Genomic DNA, 26,049 nt, shown 5'->3' on the forward strand with positions numbered 1-26,049 from the left:
CATAAATTTGTAGCCTATAAAAAATTATATTATGGACATGCTATAATCTTCTTCGCATAGTATGACCCACATTGAAATGAAGATTTATAAAGATGAGAACTTACCAGATTAATTCTTTGAAGATATTGCCGAAAAGTTCAAAACTTAGACATGGAATCACAACAAAAATATAGGTAACAATTTGATAAAGAACAAAACATCAATAATCGTATTATAGCAGTGGCTGGTTTAGTGATTCAGATAAGCATTTTTTATCTTTACATGAAATTATAGGAAAAACATAAATAACATTATTCTCGCAACCCTTTATCCTCCACAATAATACTACTTAAATGATGGTATGCAATTTTATTAAGGGAAATTCGTAACGTAACACAAAAAAATTATATAATTTTGAAATTACAGTTTATGTAAATCTAAGCTATGTTCTCCACTGATCCACCTTGATTTTTATGTTAACATCAAGTTCATTAGACAAAACAAAAAAGCAAAATAATTAACCAATTAATTTCAAATTTAAAATTAAACCGTGAATATGATTAACCAATTAATTTGAAATTCAAAATTGAAGGTTTTACTCCTCCTTGCATATTTTCCAAGAAGGCAAGCTTCACACAATTGATTGGGATGGTTGATTGATGGTATCCTATGCACCATGTTCTTTTCTCCCGTTAATTTGAGTGCTTCAAAATTTAAGTGCCCAAATCGCATGTGCCAACACCATGATTCATCTTGCTCATTAGCCTTCAAACACTTTGCATCAATTGTCTTAATATTTAGAGAAAATAATCTATTCTTTGCCATATTCACTTTAGCAATTAGAATTCCACTTGAATCTCTAAACCAAAGATATACACTTTTCATGTGGATATCATATTCCTTTTCAAGAAGTTGGCCCAAACTCAAAATATTACTTTTTAATTTTGGAACATAATAAACATCTTGAATTAACTTGTGGTCACCATTTTTACAGGAGATCAAAATCGTACATATCCCTTCGATTTGAATCTTTGAGGTAACTCCAAAGAACACATTACCTCTCACCGTTTTATTGATCTCCACAAATTTCTCTTTGCATCCACATATATGATTGCTTGCTCTATTGTCCAAATACCACGAGCTACAATCATCCATGTCCTCTTCCTTGAGTGCCAGCAACAACGTTGACTCATCTTTTTCTTTCTTGTCATCAACAAGGTTAGATTTTTTTTCAACATTGCTACGACATTCCCAAGAGTAATGGCCAAATTTATGACAATTATAACACTCAATTTTTGATTTGTCATACCTTTGTCCATTATTTTCTTGGTAGTAGCCACGTCCTCTTCCTCCTCTTTGTCCACGGCCACGACATCTGAATGTTTGGTGGATTTTAACTTTATTGTTGAAGTTGTTACCATTACTTCTTCCTCTTCTATGACCGCTACGGCCTCGTCCTCATCCATTCCCTTGATAGCTCTTTTTACCTCCATAATCCTTAAAGAATGCCTAAGTTTTAAGAAGTTGCTCCATTGGTACTTCTTGTCTCCTCTTGATTTTTTTCTTCATGGGCATGTAAAGAACCCTCCAATTACTCTACCATAATAGAGTAAATCTTTAGAATCCTCAATAGCACACAACACAAAATCAAATTTAGGTATTCAAGTGCGAATGATCTTTTCTACCATACGGACATTTTCTATGTCCTCTCCGTATCTTCTCAATTGATTTACAGCATCTTTCACTTTTGAACAATAATCCGAAATGCATTCGGATTCTTTCATTTTTAAAACTTCAAAATCAGCCCTTAGAATTTAAAGTTTTACCTTCCTCACCTTGTCAACTCATTGGAGAGAATTTTGTAAAATTTCCCAAGCTTTCTTTGAGGTGGTAGCATCTGCCACCTTCTCAAATATGGCATCATCCAAACAATGGTGGATGAGCATGAGGGCTTGTTGATCTTTATTCTTCGTCTTTACCAAGATCTCTTTTTCATTTTGAGGAAGAGCTTCCTCATTATCAGGTTTTGGCATACCCTCTGTCTACGATTTCCCACACATCCTGAGAGACAAAAATGGCTTTCATACGTAGACACCATTTCTCATAATTATCTTTTGTGAGAAGGGGGTACTGAAAAGACAACAGACCATTACTCGCCATGGCTCTGATACCACGTTGTTGGGAGAAAATAATATCCCGCCCAGGAATAATACCCACGGTAAATAACAGTAGCACAAGAGAGTAACAACGACACCAAATCTTTTAACATGGTAAAATACAATATCCGACTGGAACAATATAATACCACTATAATATTACAACTTGGTAATGTAAAGAGACTACTACAACTTCGAAAGAAATAAACACTCTTTCTTTTAAACAGCTCACTACAATATTACTCCCACTTAATATTTATCTCACAGACTACAATCTGTGGATTATTCTCTCTAACTCTTAGTTGCTTCTCTCGATTTGGTGTACATAAAATGAGGAAAGAATCCTGCTATTTATAGTAAAATTTGCCAAACTTTCAGCCAATCAAAATGTTTGAATCTTGGCAAATTTCATCGTCCAGACTTGCTTTGGTTTTGATCTTGTTGCAACTTGCAACTTTGCAAGTTTTTTGTTTCAACCGTTATTGCAAACAAGTTGCTATTGCAACTTGTTGTTCTTTTTATTTTTATTTTTTAATTATTTTAATTGGGACTGGTCCCACAGTGTCTAGGCAAAAAACGGTTGAGTCACTCTGCATGGGGTGTGTTCCAATACTCCAAAATGATCATTATGTGGTTTCATTCATAGATTTTTTGAAAATGTTTTTCTGTTAATATCTCCGTGAAAGATTTTCTTAATCTCAACAAAATCTTGAGAGTGAGTGCAATACCTCAAAAATGGTACGTGCATGTTACGACCCAATTTAGGATCATGACCGGCGCTTAGAAACAAGTGCTCCCAAGTAAGCCTTATCGATATTTTACAGAAAATCGGACAAAATTTCTCCTCTTTTAGAACTATCCAAAAGTTTTCCTATTTTATAAATAATTAACAACCAACCAATATTCACTTAAATCAACCACAATCTTCATGAACTAACCGAAAATGATTTTTCACTAACACTACCAACCTTATCAATAAAATAATACTAAGCCCACCTCAAAAATACGGAAAGAAAGTGCAATACTAGTAACTAGTCCAACATAACAAATGAATACTCATGACACTAATAAAAATGACTATGGAGCGACTCTAAGAGTTCAAAAGAAAAGACAGTAACAATAAATAAACTTTTCGCCCACGCGAATAAGTGCGGGGCTCACCAGGAACTATCAACTCGTGTACTCTAATTAATTAAAATTCTTACTCGCGTCAACTGTTATCCCTGTATAAAAAAAATAGCAGGGAGTGAGTCACTAGCTCAGTGAGTAATAACACTTAACCACAACCGTTTTTGATTGGGGACAAGTCAGAAATACATGCTTATATAATAAAATTCAGAAATTATCATAAAAACAAAATGCCCTTTCAAAACAGTAAGAATAATCAGTCTCATCATATATTTTCTGCAACAGAAATTAATTTAACAATTCGGTAATAAACTCGGTAAGCATTGTGTCATACTAATTCCTTATGTTTGGGAGGTTTTCAAGAAAGGATCATGTAATCTGTATCACTGTGTGGACCCCTTCGTAAAAGGAGTCAAATATAACTGTAGGTCCCTACTCGAGGGAAAACTATAACTGTATGCTAGTTCTACCTTCCCACTAGCGCGAGCTATAACTGTAATCGGTAATCTGTATATACAAGGTGCACCAGGTCTAACGAACCCGCCGTTAGCTACGAGATCCTTCAAAGTCTCCCCCCATTTATACTTTTTTTTATAAACAGTAAATATTCACATGAAAGCATTTTCAAAATAGTACAAGGCATTTCAATTCTTATCAAATCATGTAATCCAGTTTCAATAGCGACAATTATATCTCAAGTAACATTAAAATATGTCTAGTAACAGTGAGAATATTTTAAATAACTGTAAACATCTCAAGTAAACTATTCAGTACCATATCAAGTAAAGGACTTGTCCCACATGCAATTTCAAATATTTGGTAACACATTTTAATTTCAAAATAATGTATAAACCATACAGGTTATGAAAGCACAAATTGCGGTAAGATTACTACTCACAGTACTCGTGTCGAAACATCAAACTCGTCACTCGAGCAATCTGTATGGCTTCCTTCATCAATCTATAATCACATTATATCGATCTCGTGTTAATTTCCCTGCTTAGGCTAACTCATAACTAATTTTAAATACCCAACCCTCAAAATTTCATGTTTTACTCTCAGTTTATCAACTTATATTTACCCATGCTATGAGTAACTCGAACAAATCCATAATCTTCTAATTAAAGAGCATTCACATTATTCATTCATTCGGTTCATAAAAAGTTCCATGAGTTCTCTTATTATTTTTTTCTAATTTTTTTTTATGTTAGTAATCTCATCTCAATCCATCAAAAATTCAATACCTAATTTTCCCATGACATACAGAAACCAGTAAGTCTAGAGTCTAAAAGGATTACCTTGAGTTCTTCATTCTCTTCTTCCCATTCTTGTTCTTTTCCTTTATATTCTTCTCTACGTTGGATCTGTTCTTTGTTGATTCAAGTGACCATGTCTTTTATATTTCTCCTTTTAAAAGAATCTAATTGCTGAAGATTTCACCTTGATTCAAATTTCTTTTATTGCTACTCAACATTGATGCAGGCAAAGGATTATTTTTTCCCCTCTCTTTATCTTTTTGTTTGCTCCAAAATTTTGCTAGCCCCTTTGATTTGCTTAAGTTTGATGCTCCTTTCTTCTTTTAGGGCTACGGCCCATTTTGCTCTTCTCTTTTTTTTTTGGCTATTGACCATTATGTCCTCACTTAAATTGTGAGATATTACAATCTCCCCACCTTATGAAATTCGGCCCCCGAATTTAAATCAAGTGCATACCTATAGATTGAAATAAGTGGGGATACTTTACTTGTATACCATCTTTTACTTACCAAATAACTTCTTCAACAATATGATTTCTCCATATGACCTTCACGAATAAAATTTCTTTTAATCGTAACTTTCGTACTTGCCTATCGGCAATAGTCGCTGGCTCCTTCTTGTAAGACAACTTCTCATCAAGCAGTTTAGTTCAGTGCTTCAAGTACATGAGAGGAGTTTAATATAAACTTTCTTAGTATCGAGACAAGAGACACTGGATAAATAAAAGATAACTCAGGAGGAAGCGCCAAATGGTATGCCATAGCTTCTACTCGGTCAAGTATCCGAGACACCCCTATAGATCTTAGGCTCAACTTACCTCTTTTTTCAAATCGCATCTCGTCTTTCACGGGAGAGACTCGTAGAAAATCTCGATCTCCAACTGTAAAATTCTAAGTCTATTTTTTTCTCTTATCTACACAAGACTTTCATCTGCTTTGTGATGTGAACAATCTCTGTCTGAATCAAATGGACTTATCAACCACTTCTTACACCAAGTCTAGTCCTAACATTTCTTTTTCTAAGTATTGTCCTAATAACTTAGTATCACCAAGTTAAAAATCCACCGATAAGACAATGACACCGCCCAACATACAAGGCTTTATATAGATCCATCTGGATGCTTAACTACAAGATATTATTATAAGCAAACTCAGTTAGAACAATGTAGATAAGCATCTCAACTATCTCAAAAATAAAGAATGCAAGATCTCAATGTATTCTTCAAGATCTATATGGTACGCTCGGATTATCCAACTGCCAGCGGATGAAATGCATTACAAAAATCTACTCGTATACGCAATGCTTCTTGGAAAGATTTCCAAAAGCGTGCGGTAAATTTTGATTCTATATAAGGAATGATGAATAATAGAAACCATGGACTCGGACAATTTTCCATTCATGTATCTATGCATATTTCACCTCATTGTAAGAAGTTTTAACTAGCAAGAAGCGTGCCTACTATAAAAGTCACTTTATAATTTCCCAGATATAATCATAACCTCTAATTGTTTGAGGTGTCTGTCACAAAATTCACTAAATTCTATTTCATTTTCACTTTGGAACTCGAGTTGTTGTAGTGGTCCTGCAAGTCGCAAATGCTTGCCTTGACATGCAAGCAAGTCAAATAGTTAGAAACAAGAAAAAAAAATCTTTCCCCTTTCTTTTATCCCAAATATAATTTTTTTTCTAGTTATGGTACATCTTATTGGACTCTAAATGTACAGTGTATCTAGAGTTGTAAGCTCCTCAAGAATAACTTGTCTTAATCCATCTATATTTGGTACACATAACCTGCTACTTAATCGACGAATACAATCACTATCAATAGTCATATTCTTGCTTTTACTAGCTAGGATCTCATCACGATATTTACATAATCGCTCATCTTTATATTGAGTGAACTTTATGTGCTCTACTAGTGAAGACTTGGCTTTATCACAAGCCAACAGTGTCTCTTAATTCTCCATACTAAACTTGATACAAGTACCATTTAGTCTCTACATATTTTAAGCCAAAGGTCTTTTTGACAAAACTATATGTGCCAAATTGCTCATAGATTTTTCTGCTCAATGCATCAGCCATCATATTGATCTTTCCGTAACGATACCAAATAAAACAATCATAGTCATTGGGTAGTTTCATCTACCAAAATTGTCGAAGATTTAGATGCTTGTGCTGAAAAATGTTCTTTAAGCTCTTGTGGTCAGTATAAATCTCACAAGTTTTGCAGTATAAGTAATTCCTTCAAATCTAAAACCATTGCAACCAACTCCAATTCATGAGCAAGATAGTTTAGCCCGTGCTTCTTGAACTATCCCAAAGCATAAGCTATAACGCGACCATATGCGTGAGAAGCGAGAACATATCCTAATCCACCCTCGAAGCATCACCGAATATTATGAGTCCTCCATAACCTGATGGTAACGCTAATACTAGTATGGTTGTTAAACATGTTTTGAGTTTGTGAAGCTCTGCTCACATTCCTTGGTCAACTGAAACTTTGTAATTTTTTTTTTTTGGTGTTAACAAGGTTAGTGGCGTTGCTATTTTAGAAAAATCCTATACCAAATACCAGTAGTGGTCCGCCACACAAGTAGCTGCAAATCTCTGTAGGAATAGTTGATCTTTGCTATTTCTGAACTGTTTATATCTTCTTAGAATACCATAATCATATCCTTAGTTACAATATGGCTAATTTGAATCTAGCTAAAATTCATTCTTCAGGAACTTGGCAAAAAGCTAATTTTTTCTGTCAGCATCTATAACACATTTTTTTAAGTGATACTTGTGTTCTTTCTGTTTATGAGAATATACCTAAAATATTATAAATAAAAACTATTATCCCTTTTTTTCCTAGAAATAACTCGAACATCATATTCATTATATCTATGAAAGCGGCTGGAGCATTGGCCAGTTTAAAAGACATTACAAGTAACTCATAATATATGTACTGAGTTCTATAGGCTGATATTAAAATATCTTCCTTTATTATTTTAAGCTGATGATAACTACACTAGTGATCAATCTTTTAAAAGTGGGCAGCTCTTTGTAACTAATCAAACAAGTTTCTATACGAGACAATGGACACATATTGTGTATCGTCATCTTATTCAATTGTATATAGTCGATTTACATTCTTACGGACCTATTCCCCCCTCTTTCCTTTTCTTTTCCAACAATATTGGTGCACCCCTTGGTGAAACACTTGGTATGATAAAACTCGTATCCAATAGGTTTTGCAATTGTTCACTTAGCCCTCTCAACTCTGTTGGTGCCGTATGATATAGTTTGCATGTCATATGTCAAATCAAGGCCGAAGTCTATTTCTCTTATCGGAGGTAGTCCTAGTAATCCTCGTGAAAATTCTCTTACAACTGGTACCTTTTCCAAGCTAAATGTCTCATCTCTTGTATTGACCATAATTATGAGACCCTTACCACCTTGGTTCAATAATTATTAAACGTTGACAAATGATATAACTTTGCCCATTACTAGTAAATGATCCTTTTTAGTACAAAACTGATTTCATTGGGTATCTCAATCAATCTACCTTTACATGGAAATCAAAGGTAGTGTGGTAATAAAATAGATAATCCACACCCATCGACACGTCAAAGCATACCATATCAAGTACAATATGTAGCTAGGATATTCCTTCTATAAACTCAAATGTAACAAGATTTTTTACATATATTTATACATATATTTAACTACGGTAGATTTTTCACAAAAAGTGTCAACCCGAAAAGGAACGCTCAAAATTTCAATGTATTCTTGATCTTTTATTTTTTTAAAATCTTCGACCCATATTAAAATCCATACTGAAAGATTTTCTAATCTCGATCCTCTTACGTGAATTCTTGGTTGCGCGCCTATCATGTCCAGGTTTTCAATCTTTCTGGTAAGCTCAACTGCCACAGAATAGATCAAAGTTTTCGTATGTGTACTTATTGCCTTGTTTAAACGGTTAACCAATCTTTCAGCAAGCCTCTAAACTTAGTATGTTACTTATATATACAGTTGAGAAAGTGAGGTACTTTATGTCGGTACATTCATCGTCTAAATCAATTCTTAAACTATCTTGCAGGCAAGTTCATATTAGAAACTATCAAGAAGGAAGTGGTTCATAATTAGTTTAGTGAACTCGTTCCCAAGTCAATTATGTTCACCTATTTGTATTCTTAATAGTACGATATTATGCTATGTATTTACTAGACATGTTCTCTAGTTTGTAAGGTTCTAGCTTCACGGACCTCCCACTGGAATACCTAGAGTTCACAATGCCTTAAGTATTCTATGAAAAACCTCTGAGGATCCTCCAAACTATCATTTATGTTCCCGACAATCTTAGTCAATCTAGGTGCTTGTCTAGAGAGATATTTTCATGCCCAATCTTCTCTTGTCTATCAATTATATCAAGATCTCAATTTCACTTTGCTTGTATTTAAGTAGCTTTGTGATAACAATCCCTTATTGCTATAGTGGTAGACTAGTATTAATTTCATGAATAGACTATATTACACATTTTAGCAATATGAAAGCCCTCATTGTGGCAAAACGAACCTTTCATTGGACTTATCTTCTACTTCACTCGCTTCCCTCTGCTAGGACATAGTTGCTTGTCTAGTGGCATCATTTGATGTCCTTGAACCTCTAGCTAATTTTTATTTTATTTTTTATTTTTATCTAGCGATTGGTCCGAGTCATACAAGAATAAGATAAACAGTGACAGACTCACTTATTTGATCCTAATCGCCACATACGTACGAAGGAATAAGAAAAAGACAAGATACATCCTATCACATCCTCGCAGAATCACGATTATGAGAATGGCCGGCTACATAACCATAATTGATATTCTACTACCGACGTATGCTCCACTAGTCATAGGAATAACCTAAAGCTCTGATATCAACTTTGTCACGACCCAATTTAGGATCATGACCGGCTCTTAGGAGCAAGTGCTCCCAAGTAATCCTCATCGATATTTTACAGAAAATCGGACAGAGTTTTCCCTCTTTTCGGACTATCCAAAAATTTTTCTGTCTTATAAACAATTAACAACCAACCAATATTCACCTAAATCAACCACAATCTTCATGAACTAACCGAAAATGATTTTTCACCAATATTACCAACCTTATCAATAAAACAATACTAAGCCTATCTCAAAAATACGGAAAGAAAGTGCAATACTAGTAACTAGTTCAACATAACAAATGAATACTCATGACACTAATAAAAATGACTATGGAGTGACTCTAAGAGTTCAAAAGAAAAGACAGTAACAATAAATAAATTCTTCGCCCACGCGAACAAGTGTGGGGCTCACCAGGAACTATCAACTCGTGTACTCTAATTAACGAAATTCTTGCTCGCGTCAGCTGTTGTCTTTATATAAAAAAATAGCGGGGAGTGATTCGCTAGCTCAGTGAGTAATAACACTTAACCACAACCGTTTTTGATTGGGGACAAGTCAGAAATACATGCTTGTATAATAAAATTCAGAAATTATCATAAAAATAAAATGCCCTTTCAAAACGGTAAGAATAATTAGTCTCATCATGTGTTTTCTATAACAGAAATTAATTTAACAATTCGGTAATAAACTCGATAAGCATTGTGTCATATCAATTCCTTATGTTTGGGAGGTTTTCAAGAAATGATCATGTAATCTGTATCACTGTGTGGACCCCTTCGTAAAAGGAGTCAAATATTACTGTAGGTCCCTACTCGAGGGAAAACTATAACTGTATGCTAGTTCTACCTTCCCACTAGCGAGGGCTATAACTGTAATCGGTAATCTGTAAATACAAGGTGCACCAGGTCTAACGAACCCGCCATTAGCTACGAGATCCTTCAAAGTCTCCTCTCATTTATACTTTTCTTTATAAACAGTAAATATTCACATGAAAGCATTTTTAAAATAGTACAGGGCATTTCAATTCTTATCAGATCATGTAATCCAGTTTCAGTAGCGGCAATCATATCTCAAGTAACAGTAAAATATGTCTAGTAACAGTGAGAACATTTTAAATAACTGTAAACGTCTCAAGTAAACTATTCAGTACCATATCAAGTAAAGGACTTGTCCCACATGCAATTTTAAATATTTGGTAACACATTTTAATTTCAAAATAATGTATAAACCATGCAGGTTATAAAAACATAAATTGCGGTAAGATTACTACTCACTGTATTCATGTCGAAACATCAAACTCGTCACTCGAGCAATCTGTATGGCTTCCTTCAATCAATCTATAATCACATTATATCGATCTCGTATTAATTTCCCTACTTAGGCTAATTCATAACTAATTTTAAATACCCAACCCTCGAAATTTCATATTTTACTCTCAGTTCATCAAATTATATTTACCCATGATATGGGTAACTCGAACAAAACCATAATCTTCTAATTAAAGAACATTCACATTATTCATTCATTCGGTTCATGAAAAATTCCATGAGTTCTCTTATTATTTTTTTCTAGTTTTTTTTTTTAAAATTAGTAATCTCATCTCAATCCATCAAAAATTCAATACCTAATTCTCCCGTGACATACAGAAACCAGTAAGTCTGGAGTCTAAAAGGATTAACTTGAGTTCTTCATTCTCTTCTTCCCATTTTCGTTCTTTTCCTATATTTTCTTCTCTGCGTTGGCTCTGTTCTTTGTTGATTCAAGTGATCATGTCTTTTGTATTACTCTTTTTAAAAGAATCTAATTGCTGAAGATTTCACCTTGATTCAAATTTCTTTTATTGCTGCTCAACGTTGCTGCAGGCAAAGGATTTTTTTTCCCTCTCTTTTTCTTTTTGTTTGCTCCAAAATTTTGCTATAGCTTCTGTTTTGGCAGAAGCTCCAATGAAACAGAAGCTCCAATGCTGCGTTTTTCCTTTCCAAGGCCCCTTTGATTTGCTTAAGTTTGATGCTCCTTTCTTCTTTTAGGGCTACGGCCATTTTGCTCTTTTTTTTTTTTTTTGGCTATTGACCATTATTTCCTCACTTAAATTGTGAGATATTATAGTGCACTAGAAGGTAGAAACTAGGCTCTGAAACGAAAAAGAAAAAAAGGAGGCACTTTAAGGTAAACTTTCCTCCTAGCTAAGAGATGTGATGTTTTTCTTATTCATAATAATCGTATTCTTAAAATTACCAGTAACAAAAAAGTCATTTATTGTTGATTCAACTCTTCTCATCTCAGTCCCTTACACACACATTGTAAATGAAACACGTTTTATATACATATTATAATGGCACAAAAACTATTAACTACATCTATTGACAGATTCTTTTCAGCAATTTGCCGTATGAAATGCGTAGCTAATTCGTCATTTTAGATGAAGAGCCATAATAGTAGAATATGGGGTAAAGAAGAATATGGGTAGTTGAATATTTGTGATTTTAGATATAAAATTATGGGTTTTGAGTTGCTGGGACTGAAATTGCAGGAAAAAACAGCGTAGAGATAAACAAAAGAAATTAGTAGAAATCTAGGAAATTTAATACCATCAATGACATGATACATTATAATTGATTTTTTATTTTGTTTTCTTTCCTTTTTAGTTTTTTTTTTAGTTATTTGACAGAAAATAAAAATGTCAAGCTTGCTTTAAAATATAATTCTGAAAGAGAAGACCTTAGAAGAAGAAGAAGAAGAAGAAACGCTAAAGGCATCTCATGTTTATCTCCCCAATATTTTGCAGTACCTATCTTTTCTCTTTTTCATTATTTTTTACGTTTTTATTCTCAAAGAGTACTAAGTCAGATGGGCACTTAACTTATAGCTCTTCGCTAATATGTATATTATAAGTTAATTATGTGTAAAATATATACCTTTGTCGGATATTTTTTTGTGCATGTGGTTATTTAAGTTACTTTCTTGATTTATAAATGAGTTGTTTCAACTTTTATATTTAACCTGGATTATAATTTCATATATTATCTCTGACAAAATAAGAAATTAAATAAGAATTTAAAAGAATCCAAAAAAATGGTAGTCACCTTTAAAATTTTTCTGGTCAGTAAAGATAGATTTTTTTTACTAATAATTATGACATCAGTCATTTTTTGATTCTTTTGATGACCACGCGAAGCGCAGACAATTACACCAATTTGGCATAATTATAAGAACAAATAGTTTCAGCATAAAACTTTGCATCAGTATAATATCACGTTTAGCTTAGGATATAAAACTGTGTATGCATTAATTGAAATTCTGGTACAACATTTGGTTTTTGTAATAACACTCTGCTTAACAATTGTATAACTTACACGACAATTTATATATTATTTTATGCAAGATATAAATTAAATTAAAATTTTATGTGCAATAATACCAGTAAGAGGTTAAGATAATTCTTGACTATGATATCATAAATTCATATATAACTTATTCAAGTACTATTATTCATAGGGAATAATCATATATTAAAATTCATTGTATTCATTGCATATGGATCCATATCTAATTGTTCATTGTGTTACTAATTACTAATATCTTTGGAATATTTGCAATTAAATATTCCAAAATAGCATGTAATAATCCATAAGTTCACCATTAACAATCCACCAACATGACATTGTTCCATTGTAGGACCGTTATCTAACAAATTGGATTACAAAGGTACTAGTATTATTGGCGGTGTTCCTAATTTCCACTTTAAACTTTTCATGAATTGTATAAAAATATATTTGTACAAACATGTTACTTAAAAGCTAATTGTAGGTAAATGTTTTACCAACACTTCAGAAATAGCACATTTGGGCTAGTTGATTGAGAGTAACGGATAAGTATTAAGTGTTGAAAAGTAATTTTGAGTATTGAAACTAGTTTTATAGTATTGAAGCTGATAATCAGTAGTTAATGCTTTTGGTAAAAAAAAAAATAATGATAAGCATTTTATGTTAAAAAGACTAAAATACCCTTAAAATTATTTATAATAATTATAAATTAAAAGTATTTTTACAAGGAGAATGAGGAACAATGTATAAGGTTTTTGTTTCGAGAAGTGTGTCTTATGAATTACAAAAATGTTAGAGATAAATTAGAGTAATAAATATTTTGGTCAAGATAAAAGTAAAATATTGGGAGTGACTCACCAACTTATATTATCCAAACAATCTCTAAATCAAATAGCAGTTGAAGGTCATTTCCAAAAGTTGAAGGGAATTTCTAGAATTTCTGAAGGAATAGAGACGTGAATGTAATTGACCAAAACATTAGCTCGCAGCAGATAGCTGATAGCTCCGATCTCTTTGCTTCAAGACGGAAATTACTGAACTGAGAGAAGTACAGCGAACATGTTCGGAAGGAGAAGATTTTTGTCGTTTCCGCTGGTAATTGGCGCTGTAATGTAAGTTTTTATTACCCTTCCTCCATACAAGTTTTGCTTAAGATTAACAGATGATATGCATCAGTATGGATTCATATTCCGTCAAGGATATTGCTCCGTACCGCTCTTCAAACAACCAAGAGGAAAATCACAAAAAAAGCCCATTATATTTGGTGTTCTGGGTTTTCTTAAATCATGAATTGGAGCAAAGGTGTTTGAAGAAATGTCTAAATGAAACTACCCTCTTCCCCTGCCCAGAACATCAAAGAGGCAAAACCAGATAAAGCCCATAAACCGGAAGTTCCATTTTTTCATGATCATCTAGTGAAGATAACGTGCTCGAAGAAATGTCATACTAATGTTTTCATCAATGCGCAAGATATAAAGAGATTTCCCTTCATCTAATGATTAAAAGGATAAAGAATTTCTATTGTTGGTTGTTCAGTTGTTAGTGTTCTGTTATTTATTGATAGCTTCAGGTGTGGTATAGGTTCAAGTCTCAAAGTAGTGTCTTGTAGAGGCCACTCTTGGCCTGTCCTAAATCTAATGTGCTGTTCGCTTTCCCTTGATATTTGCGATTCCTCTTGTTCCTCCAACAATCTAAGTCTGTGCTTAGCTTGCTTCACCTGCCTAGACAAAATTCTGGACTTCCGGAAAGCTGAAGACATCAACATGATAGGTGCCCGCAATCTATCCTTTAGAGCAACTAAAATTAAGCTTAAAACCTCAATAAAATATCTATGCATTTTTGGGGATCGACAATAAGGAGTATGAGACAATCCACTAGATGTGGTTTCTCCTTCCTTATTCACAGCTGGACCTCGATCACTGGATCAATGAATTCCTTGACCAATGGCTGAAAGTGAATTGGAGAACATCCTCTAAAGCTCCCCGCCAAAAGATATTGAGAGAAAAAGAAGAGAAGTAAAAGAAAAACCTGCTTTCCTTCTCACTTTTACCCCTTTGTCTTCCTAGCTTCTGGTATATGTACCTTTTGACAAGTTTCTGCTGCTATGGCTGTCAGACAATGTGACAATGTGATTTTTGATATATTTGGTGTATGGTTGCCAAGTATGCATTTTTGCATCTGTGGTGTATTTACTAATGTGCATTTTGACATATTGACAAGTTAGATACAGAGAAGAAGTTTATCAAAGAAAAATAAAAGAATCATTAATAGAGTTCTGCCATTGCCCTTAACAGGTTGAAGCTGCCGGCATCCATAGTACTGCACTGTGCATCTACGTCTTATACTCAGAGATAAGTAAAGGAGCATTTTTCCATCTAATTAAAGATAAAAAATAGGTGTTGTTTTCAACATCTTTTTGGATGGGGTTATGCCTCTGAGTGTGTGTTCGGGTTGCTTAGCTGGGCACAGCGTTTTACTAACTTAGATTCAGGTCAAGCATATAAATGCGGATGGATGCCTTTTTTGTCCAAGAGAAGAGTGAAAATATTTTTTTTGCGTAGACACCAGATGTAAGTGCATAACCGCAGTAGTATTTAGCTCTTATCCGTTGAACCTTCAATGAACATTAATAACTTATATACTCAACCTGAATGGATATCATTAAATTTGTCAAACTTCGTGTTTCATTTTCCTCTTTTCTTTGACAACATTTTGATTTTGAGGGGCCTTGCTAGAGATAAGGATGTCTTGTGTTTCTTAAGAGTTATTGCTGCCTCTTTTAGCCTTCAAGATACTTAACAGTGAATTTGTTAGTACTCCCTTGTAGCACTAGCAAATAACTGCTGCATAATATGCCTTTCTATTCCTCTTCTTCCTTGTTTGCTGTAATGATACTTCTACTGGTACTTTTGACATTCTAATCTCTTGAAAGTATTGGTAGCCTGCCTTTTCTTGAATCATTACCTTTTGATGAACTCTGCCCTTTTCTCAGCTGGGTTTTTGTAAGCCACGATTATCCCCTCAAAAAAATGCTAAGCAGATTAATGAGAATGTGTATGCGATGACTTTGTTCGAACCTAAGTAAAATTTCTGGAGTAAGTTGTTCATAATAGAGGTAACAATTATGGGAGATTAAATATAGTGTATTCTTCCAGTGTTGCAGCTTTATCCCTTTCTTGAACAGAGCAGTTGCTGATATGGCTTTGGCATCTGCATTGTGAAGTTTATTCCTTGGAGCTCAGAAGTTACAACTTATGTCCTCTAGACTAGAGCGAATAATGTAGCACCTTTTACTTGAATTATGTTTTTACTTCCATTAGCCTGATCTTTTACTTGGCCAATCTGTAGAATTGGAGTTGTATCTGGGAAAGCTATATTTGCACAACCACTTGATGAATACTGGAAGAAGAAACATCAGGAAGAACCAGCAGCAAAAGAAAACGACGGAAGCACCTCATAGTGTTCGATGGGACGCCCATCTGAGCTGAATACCGTTGTATTTTTCTGTTGGCAGTTGATCTTTAGAAATGCTTTGTGCATCCACATCCTCATCCAAATAGTTTATGACACCAAGCTTTGGAAATTTCACCCCTCAGTTGCTTCTATGAGACTACCCATCAAACTCATCCACTTCTTTTCTTGTTGAAATATATACGCAAAAACAACCATTGGAGCAGTACAGCTTAGGAGATATATTACATGACAATTTGGATAAATTTGTCCCTATGTTGCTTTACCTTTCTTTTATTTTCTTCCTCTTCTCTGCTTACTGCATCTGACTTGTGCAGCCTGAAACTTGAAAGTCATCCTCTTAAAATATTTGTATGGAGAACCAAAATTGATCATCTTAGAAAGCATGGTAATGACTGAATGTAATAGCATGAAGCATATGTATTCATTTTTAATTTTGAAGGATGGCACAAGGGTGCGTCTCATTTTTGGTCACGGAGTTTATTCTGTTATGCACAGGTTTGGCCCATGATCAGTCTGATCTCTATTGGGAATGGAATGAAATATATTGAACTATACAACACGTGCTGAACGCGTGAACTTACAGTGGAACTGATATCTGAATGTTGAAATGTATGTCAAATTTATAAATCCTTAGCAATGCCACGAATAGAGGAGTTTTCTTAATACGGATATCTCATTCATAAATATTTTGGTTAAATGAGGCCTTCTTAAGGGTACCTGTATTTTTGCAGCCTAATTTGTTGGTTTGGTCCCTGGACCCCGCGGAGCTTAGTGCACCGGATTGCCCTTTTTTGGTCCAATGATAAACCTGTAGGTCTAAAAGAAAGGTATCAACTCTTGAGCGCTTCTTGTTTCTCGTACTAATGAAAGAAATTCATGAGCTCATATGATTCTTTGCTGCCAATTATCTTGTTATGGCACATTGGCACATGCCATTAGTCACAAGCTATTCTTTAATTTCCTTTTCCCTTTCAACTTTTTAGCACTTGCTCATATATAGGAACACCTGGCTAAAGTTATTAAGAACTTCAATTGTTGGCCTGATTTGAGAAGAGACGAGACTCGACAACGGGCAGTGCAGATGTTTAATCAGATTATAATCTTACAGATACCTCCACGAGGCACGAGCAAAAAAGCTAGTCCAGCGGTTGAGGGTTCTCTCATATTAGCTAAGTAGAAGTTAATTCCTCAGTTTACTCAAAGCAAAGATGCTCTGATTACTGGTTGCAATCTTAAAATTTTCTTTTCTTACCTGAACCATGATCACTTTAACTGAAGGAAGATAAGGAAAAGACCATAGCCAGGATACGGGAAAAACAATATGGACAAATTTACATTCACTTTGACAACTTGTATTAGTAAAATACAATCAATCAATCAAGTACAGAGCAACTATGTACAGTTACACCAACCAATATTCCCTTTACGAAAGAATGTAATAGGAAGTTTTACAAAAGATAAAAGTACCTTCCCAAGATTCTATACTAAAACTTTAATTTGGAACCAAGATCCAAGGACCATTAAGTATGTGCAAACACAAAGTGAGGCATACACTAACAGCCGTAGAGGACTTCCCACTCACATAACTGTAAGCTTCAGCACTCGTATCAACCACCTCCTCTTGTATAACATCTACACTTCTTCTCAAATACTTCACCTCCTCTTGAACAACATCTAAGCTTTTTCTCAAATACGCGCGCAACTTTTCCAGCAGAAACTCCAGAAAAGATCTAACACTCTCAAAGGTCACCCTCCCAGTTAAATCAAGAATAAACCTCTTATTCTTTGGTACTGCCAAAGTATAAGATACTTTATTTGTCCACCCACTGTACATGTTCTGTTCTTCATCCAAAAATTGTTTGGCTTTGAAACTAAGTGGCAAAGAAGAAGAAGAATACATTTTTGAAGTGGTTCCATCCATATCCATATCAGTACTTGTCAAAACTTGATGAGAAGTTTTGACAAAAGTTCCAATGGCACCACTACATATGGCAACTAACATATCTCTCATTTTGGCTTCATGTTTGGGATTAGTCAACCCAGAAAATATTTCATTGTAGGTGTTGATATTCATTGTCCTGTCAAGATAAACAGCAACAGCAGTGCTCACAAACAATTGTACACAATTCCCTATTAGTTCTCTGCACTTATCTTGGCATAGAACATCAACCCATCCTGGAACAGAATATTCAAATTCACAATCAGTACCATTGCCTTTCTTGTCCGAACAAAAAGCAAGAACCAAATTCTTGGCGAAGCTCCCAACAATTACAGAAGCAAAACCAGACCCTGCATCAGAAAACAGCTTATCCAAAACATGGTCAAATAGACCAGAATTTGCAACCCCAGAAACGCCATTTTTCGCGGTTTCTTGCTGGTAACCTTTCACAATTCCCACAGTCAACGCACTTGTGACATTAACAACAGACTGTGAAAACTCATCTGACTTAGTAATCTTAGAAATCTGTTTCAAACTTCCAGGAATTTGATCAGAGTCAGATGCAATGAACTCCTTTAGATCTTTAGAGACAATCCCAATTACATCAGCTGAATCAGACACCATCTCGGCTAAAGAAACAAAAGCACCTATAATTTTCAAAATTTTCTCCCTTTTTCTAACCATAGAAGGTGACCAATAAGCTCTATAAGCACCATAACCAGTGACACCAAGAGCTCCCAAAGCAACAACCAAGTTCCTATTTTTTCGAGTGTAGTCCAAACCCTTTCTTACTAGTTTTAAATCCACATAATTCAAAGCCATATAATCACAATCTCCTAAAATCTTGGATTCTGGACTTCAATCTTATTTTAATGATATCAACTCTTTAAAAGGGGTTTGAAATATGTTTAAGATTGAAGAGACGTATACTAACCTGAAAAAGGAAAGTTTCTGTTTCTGAGTTCTGACTATCTAGATTCTGGTGCAGAGCGTCAGCAGCTAAGAAGGGAAAGGGGCATAGTAGAAATTATGAAGGATTGATTGATAAGAACGACTTAAAATAAGACAGCTACCACGTCTACTCAGTTTTCAGCTTTCACGCTAGGTCGTTGTCTACATTTATTCATTAGATTTTTATTTTTATATATATGAATTATATGATTGAAGCATAATGGATATGGATATAGTAGTAGTTTGGAAAACTTACAGTTAGGTATTCTGTTAATGCAAGAACAGAAATGGTGTTGGGAGGATATATATGGCGGGACAATATGGTCCCACAGTTTATCTTTATAAGATGGTCCAGTCCAAAAAGCGGTGTAGATAATTAGCTAGCAACTTGGTGACCTGGCTTTGGCTACTTTTGCCAAATGTCCCCAACGGGCTGGCTCCTCGTGGCGCAAGTTTCGTACGTACTTCATTTCTCTTTTTCCTTTTTTCTTAAATATTATTCATGGCATTATTCTAGAGATATTTGCACACTTAGGGGTCGTTTGGTTCGTTTGGTTGGAAAGAAATTATCCAAGAATTAATTATTCCGAGATTAATTATTCTATCTTTTCATGAGAATAAAAACCCCCTGCAATTCCGGAATAATTAATCTCGGGATTAATTATACCGTATTTTTCTTCCAACCAAACATGGGATAAATTCTTCTTAAATTTAGTCCCGGGATTAATTATTCCTTATCCCTCATACCAAACGAGCCCTTGTGTGAGTTGTAATATAAATATTATACTCTAACTAATAATAAATAAATTTTTATGTAGTGAACAATATATTAATATTATTATATTATGATTTCTTGTTTAGAGATTGTAAGCACGTAATTTTTTACCTGTCACGTATTTTGAGCTATTTTAGTGTTTAAAATATTTATTTAACTTAAATTTAGTTTTTATGGAGTTTTGGTCAATTTTTACTTCAAATTACAATTTAAAAGCACAAAAATATTTTTATTTTTTAGTTTAAGGTCAATTAGTATATTTTATGTTTATAGTATTTTAATTTTACCATGACTTTAGCCTATTTTCTCTACTTTTTACTTTATTATAACATCTGAAAATACAAAAAAATAGTTTCACTTTTGATATTTAATTTTATTTTAGTAGTTTATTAATTAAGAGTGATTTTTATATTTTATATTATTTTAGTCTTCTTAGCCCAAATTTAAACCCAACAAGACATGGACCCAACCCAATTTTCCTAAATCCAAGCCCAAATCCTTCCACCCTAAAAACCCTACATCCCCTCATTCTTAAAAGAGGGACGACACACACAGACGGAAAAAAAAAAAAGAGGAGAGGGAGTGGCTGCGCCTTTCTTCTTCTGGACTCGACACAAATAGCAGGGGAACACCTTCTTTCTCTTCCCATAACCCACCTCCAAAACACCCCTACTTCAGCTCCAAAACTTCACATTTTTGCACGAAAAAACAGCCACCAAATAGTCCCGAATCAGCTCCAAATCGCAGCTGAAACCTCTGTCCGAAACAGCTCCAAAACGTAGTCGTAAAGCCATCCCGAAACCACCAAAAGATCAGCAATGAACCTCTTCTCTCTTCCGCCCAATTACACCACCAAACTCCAACCAAAAGCACCACAAAACAACCCCCTAAACCATCGTTAACCACCCCAACGGAACCCAATTTTCGATTTTTTATCAAAGTTGTTGAGGTCGTCGTTCGAGTGCTCCTGTCGCGGGTCTCGTTTGAATTCTTCATCCGGATTGTAGTCGCCGATTTTTTCTTGTATTTTGACGACGATGGAGCTACACATTTGCTCTGTCGAAGAAGCTTATTGCTGAGTCTAATAAAGGTTCATTCTAATTTTTCTTTTAACGCAAGTTTCTTAGTCGTTTCTTTCCATATTTGTTTGTTCATGAATCTCTATCCATGTGTATTGTGTGACTTCTGTTAAATGCTTATGAATATAGGATCTTTGGCTTGATTTTTTTTTTTTTTTGAGTGGTTCGTTGTAAATTTAATTGTATTTTAGAGTTTGGCAACAGTGAATGCTTAAGCATGTTATCTATTATTTGATTTCATGGATGTTGGATTGTTTATATAATTTGCTGAGTTAACTTTTTACATCTTTGTTAACTAAAAGGAGAAAAGGGCCGTAGGATTTGTTTTAATACTTATCTAGTTATTTTATTAAGGTTCAATTCACAAATGCTTAGCATGTTGAATTTTATTGGGTTTGAAAAGTTATTCTGCCGTATGGACTAAATTGATTTCAACCAGGAATGGGCCGAGCGACTGATTTTCTGTCAAGCCCATTTAAAAAACAAAGGCTCGCAGGCCCAATTTCTCCAATACTAATAGCTTGATGATTCCAAAGTTAAAACACTTCATTGCCTCCAACAATTTCATATTCATAACTTATTGCTTTATAATAATCTCAAAGTTTAGGAAAAATAATAAACACCGTTAGAGTTCTTAAGGCGCGCTTTTAATTATTTTATCGCGATTATGTATATGTTCGTGTGGCATAATTGTGATTTCTAAAATTAAAACCGAAGTATGCATTCGCGCAACTTTGGGCAAAACTATCTTAATATAATAAAATGCTATCAATTGTGTACATGTATGTGTGATATGATTTTGGCACAATAAACAAAACGGGTTCATACACGTGATTCGTTTCAAAGATAATTTCATATTTTATAATTAAAAGCGGATAGATAAAATATGAAAACCAATAAATCACAGTTTATCCAAAATTAATTCAAGCCAAGTTGTAGTCAATAAAGCGACCGTGCTAGAACCACGGGACTCGGAAAATGTCTTACACCTTCTTCCCGGTCAACAGAATTCTTTATCCGGACTTTACTTTCGCAGACCAATAATAAGAGAGTCAAATCTTCCTTTGAATAGGGATTCAAATAAAAGGTGACTTGGAACACCCAAAAATCAAATTTCAAGTGGCAACTCTGAACAATAAAATAATCCATACTCAAGTTTGTCACTTTAATTGGAAAAACTCTTTAACCCACAACGATCCATTATGACACATATCTTTATGGGGGGTAAAAAGGGGTGTGACAGCTCTGGCGACTCTGTTGGGGAATTCAAGAATTCGAGCTTGTACATTGACTTTTTTTTTGGCTTTATTAATTTTGTATATACTATGATTTATTTGGGCCTAATGTGCTACTTATCTGCTTTTTATCGCTTTGATATTGTTGAATTGTACATATAAATTGTCTTCTCACGCACCCCCTCTGAGTCTTTTTGAAATTAAAATTGGGCATTTGCTTAACATAGCTCACTTTCTTTGAGATAGTCGAGGTGCTTGTCACCCGGTGAAGGATTCTAGTCACACATGTTTTAGGCGAGGAACACCACCAGCTAGGCCGGAAAGCAATACTACTGGTACGTTGACCCTCCTCTGCTCGAGTTGTCCGCTCGGTTAAGCCAGTCTAGATACCTTTCTCCACCAGGATTTAAACCTAGAAGAACAAACCTCATGCTGGATATCCCTATTAGGTTCGCTTTATTTGCATCATGTGCATTTGACTTAGTGAAGCTCGACACAAGGGTCGGGTCCGTATAAGACGGGTATCCTCTTTGAGACCATCATGTTCACTTATGTGCTACTTGCTACATCATTTGGAAGGCTTGCTTACATTATTGACTGGCTCTAAAAAATTAGTTGAGCGAAATTAAAAAAAAAATCATTCTCCTAGTTTGGTACAAATAATCTCTTTTTACTAAAATTTTGTTGTGGTCTGGCATAAAGATTAATTTCCATAAAAATCAAAAGGAAAAAAATAGTCAGTTTGACCGAACTATGCGGGTCTGATTCTCACAAAATGTAAGATACGTAGGCAAACCTCATCGGTTTCGGCCCCCAATTTCCAAAAATCTAAAACGATATGTATCTTTACTTCCTACTTTAGAAGTCTTTCTTTGAGATGTCAAATCTAAAAAATATTTCTTCCATTTAAAAAAAAAAAAGTCTTTCTCCCAAAATTAAAAAAAAAAAATCAAAATCCCAAAAAAAAAATTCTGTCTTTTTAAATTTACAAAAAAAAAAATTAAAATCCAAAATATTTTCTTTCTTTTTTAAAAGTCTTTCTTTCGAAGATTCCAAAAAAAAATCAAAAAACAATATCTTTCTTTAGAAGTTTTCTTTCAACAAATAAAAAATAAAAAAATTCAAAAAAATAAAAATACGAAATATTTTCCTTGTTAGGAGTTTTTATGGGAGTATTTGTATATGAGTAAAATAAAAGAGTTAGTTTATTTACTTTATTTCTGATTTGACCGAACTATGCGAGTTTGATTCTCACCGGATGTGAGATACGTAGGCAAACCTCATTGGTTCCTGCCCCAATTTTCAAAAATCCAAAAAATTATTGTCCTTTAATTCCTTAGAAAATCCCAAATAAAAAAATTTAAAACAAAAAATATTTTCTTTCTCTTTATAAGTCTTTCATTCAAAAAGAAAATCAAATCAACATCCAAAAATATATTTTTTTTCTTTAAAGTCTTTCTACGAAAAACAAAATCGAAATTCAAAAATAATATAAAAAATAATTCTCTTTTCAAAAATTCTCAAAAGAAAAAAAATTCGAAAACCAAAAACATTTTCTTTCTTCTTTATAATAAGTCTTTCTTTCGAAAATTAAAAAAAAATAAAATTCAAAACCTAAAAAAAGAGTTACTTTATTCTTAATCTTTCCTGAACTACGCAATGATCTGATTCATGCTGTATCATAATACGTAGGCAATCCCCATTGGATCCGATAATAACCATTAATAAACCGAATAAAAAATAGAAAAAAAAAAAAGAAAGGAGTGAGAAAAAATAACAAATAAAAACAAAGAGTGAAAAAAAAAGAAAAAAAAAACAAAAGTGAAAAATCAAAAAAAAGAACTCTTTGTCCAATTTGAAAAAGAAAACAGCGGAAAACTTCTGTGGGTATGCTGTCAAATGGCACGAGCAAGCCGTCAGGGTAAAGCCTCCAATAAACGAAGCAGAAATGGTTATAGTCTTTCTACAGACCCAAGAGATGGACTACTTCTAGAACATGATGTCTGTTATGGGTAAGCCGTTCGCTGAGGCTATCAAAATTGGGGAGATGATCGAAATTGGTTTAAAAATGGGCCGAATCTTGAGTCATGCTACCTTCAAGGCGACCTCACAGTCCGTTCAGAATGGTTCGGGGGGTTTGATGAACAGAAGAAGGAGGGAAGAGGGAGCCATGATGGCTTCGAGCTCGAGGGGGCTCCACAGGTCATTCAACCAATCATATATGCTTTCTAAGGTCCCACAACACTATTATCCCCATCAAGATGATGCTTATGTCGTGGCACCGCCTCCCTATGCGGTGATGAACGTGCAACCTTATACGCGACTAGAGCATTATACACAAAACCGAGATCCACATCCCAGAAATGCCCGTCCCTACCAAGCTCCATTTAATCTACAACCAAATGTTCCCCAATACAATTCTCGCCCAAGAGAGCCCCTCAGAAGGAATCAGTTCACCCCTTTGGTGAATTATATTCAAGTTTGTTTCAAAAGGTAATCGGGCTAGGTCTGCTGCAACCAGTGGCACCGAACCGGCCAAACCCCGAGTCCCCTCGCACCAAACTGATGCTAAATGTGAATACCACTCTGGAGCAGTGGGACACGATACTGAGGACTGTTTGGACCCTCAAGACGGCAGTTGAAGACTTGATTGAAGCCGAAAGAATCGTTCTTCGAGACGAAGAGGCTTTTGATGTGACGAACAATCCGTTGCCTGCTCACATCATTGTAATGATCTGTGATGATGAGAAAACCATTGCCGAGACAAAAGAAAAGCAAAAAGAGAAAAAGCAAAAAAAAAAAAAAAAAATTAGTTCGCCAAACCTGAAAAGTTTTCTGTCAGACGGGAGTCTCGGTAGCTAGTCTTGCTGTCTTTTCTGCTTCCGAATTATCTCAGGGTGTAATCCGGATGTTTTATTTTATTGCCTTACTTTCTTATGTAAACCCTTCTATCTTTAAAAAATAAAAAAATAAAAATCAAATGTAATTAATATTTCATTGTCAATGAATGTCTCTTTTCTTAATCTTGTCACCTTTCTTATTCTTTTTTCAGCTTTGTTGATGCAAAATTTAATAACATGACATGCTTGCGGACTTCATGCCCAGATCCTAAGACGCTGTTAGACCTCTAAATAATGAATCAAGAAACATAATATTTTGAAGACAAAGCTTGTAAGAAAATAAATAGAAAATTGGAACGAAGTTGAGATTCCCTCTCTTCGGATCATTGTTGAAGCCGAGATCGAGGATAATAAATTGGTCAAGACCCAGTTGGAACAGTTGACTATGATTAATGAAAAATGGATGGCCGCGGTTTGCTAGAAGCAGTTGTACTAACAAAGAAGGGCTCGTGTCTACAACAAGAAAGTGCGGCCCAGGAAATTTGGAATAGGACAACTCATTCTGAGACGTATCCTCCCATCTCATGAAGAAGCTAAGGAAAAAATGGCTCCAAATTGAAAAGGTCCATACATTGTAACGAGGGTACTGCAAAAGAGAGCGTTGTACCTGGGAAGCATCGAAGGAAATGTCCCTGAAACAACCGTCAACGCGGATGCAGTCAAAATGTACTTTGTTTGACCCTCTATGTAGCATTATTGTTCTCTGATTGGGATGACGAAGGCTTTCATTCTCGCTATCCAAACACCATCAACCCTTTGCTAACCTTTTTAAGCCGATTACCTTTCTTTGATTACCCTCTTTGGAACCTGAAGATGTTATTTAAAAAAAGAAGAAGAAACAAGAAAGAAAAAAAAAGAAAAAAAAGAAGAAAAAAAAGAGAGAGAAGAAAAAGAAAACAAAACAAAATCCAAACAAGTTCATGCCTTGAACTA

At 34.5% G+C, this 26,049-nt stretch overlaps 1 protein-coding gene and 1 long non-coding RNA gene across 2 annotated transcripts; one reads left to right on the forward strand and one right to left on the reverse strand.

The window, feature by feature from the left end:
• Window positions 1-13,519: 13,519 nt before the first annotated feature.
• Window positions 13,520-16,708, forward strand: LOC107798274 (uncharacterized). The gene is made up of 2 exons (XR_001650862.2): window positions 13,520-13,875; window positions 16,112-16,708. It is a non-coding gene; the product is annotated as an uncharacterized LOC107798274 (long non-coding RNA).
• A 266-nt stretch (window positions 16,709-16,974) lies between these two features.
• On the reverse strand, window positions 16,975-19,877 carry LOC107821475 (protein PHLOEM PROTEIN 2-LIKE A10-like). Its single transcript, XM_016647910.2, has one exon. The coding sequence runs from the start codon at window positions 18,996-18,998 to the stop codon at window positions 17,730-17,732; it is 1,269 nt and encodes a 422-aa protein (XP_016503396.2). The 5' UTR covers window positions 18,999-19,877; the 3' UTR covers window positions 16,975-17,729.
• Window positions 19,878-26,049: the final 6,172 nt, after the last annotated feature.

The sequence above is a fragment of the Nicotiana tabacum genome, chromosome 17 (assembly GCF_000715075.1).
Source record: "Nicotiana tabacum cultivar K326 chromosome 17, ASM71507v2, whole genome shotgun sequence".
NCBI lineage: Eukaryota > Viridiplantae > Streptophyta > Magnoliopsida > Solanales > Solanaceae > Nicotiana > Nicotiana tabacum.

What these genes read in the sequence shown, in the direction of transcription:
- LOC107821475 (XM_016647910.2), bottom strand. Translation starts at nt 18,998, where the DNA reads ATGGCTTTGAATTATGTGGATTTAAAACTAGTAAGAAAGGGTTTGGAC.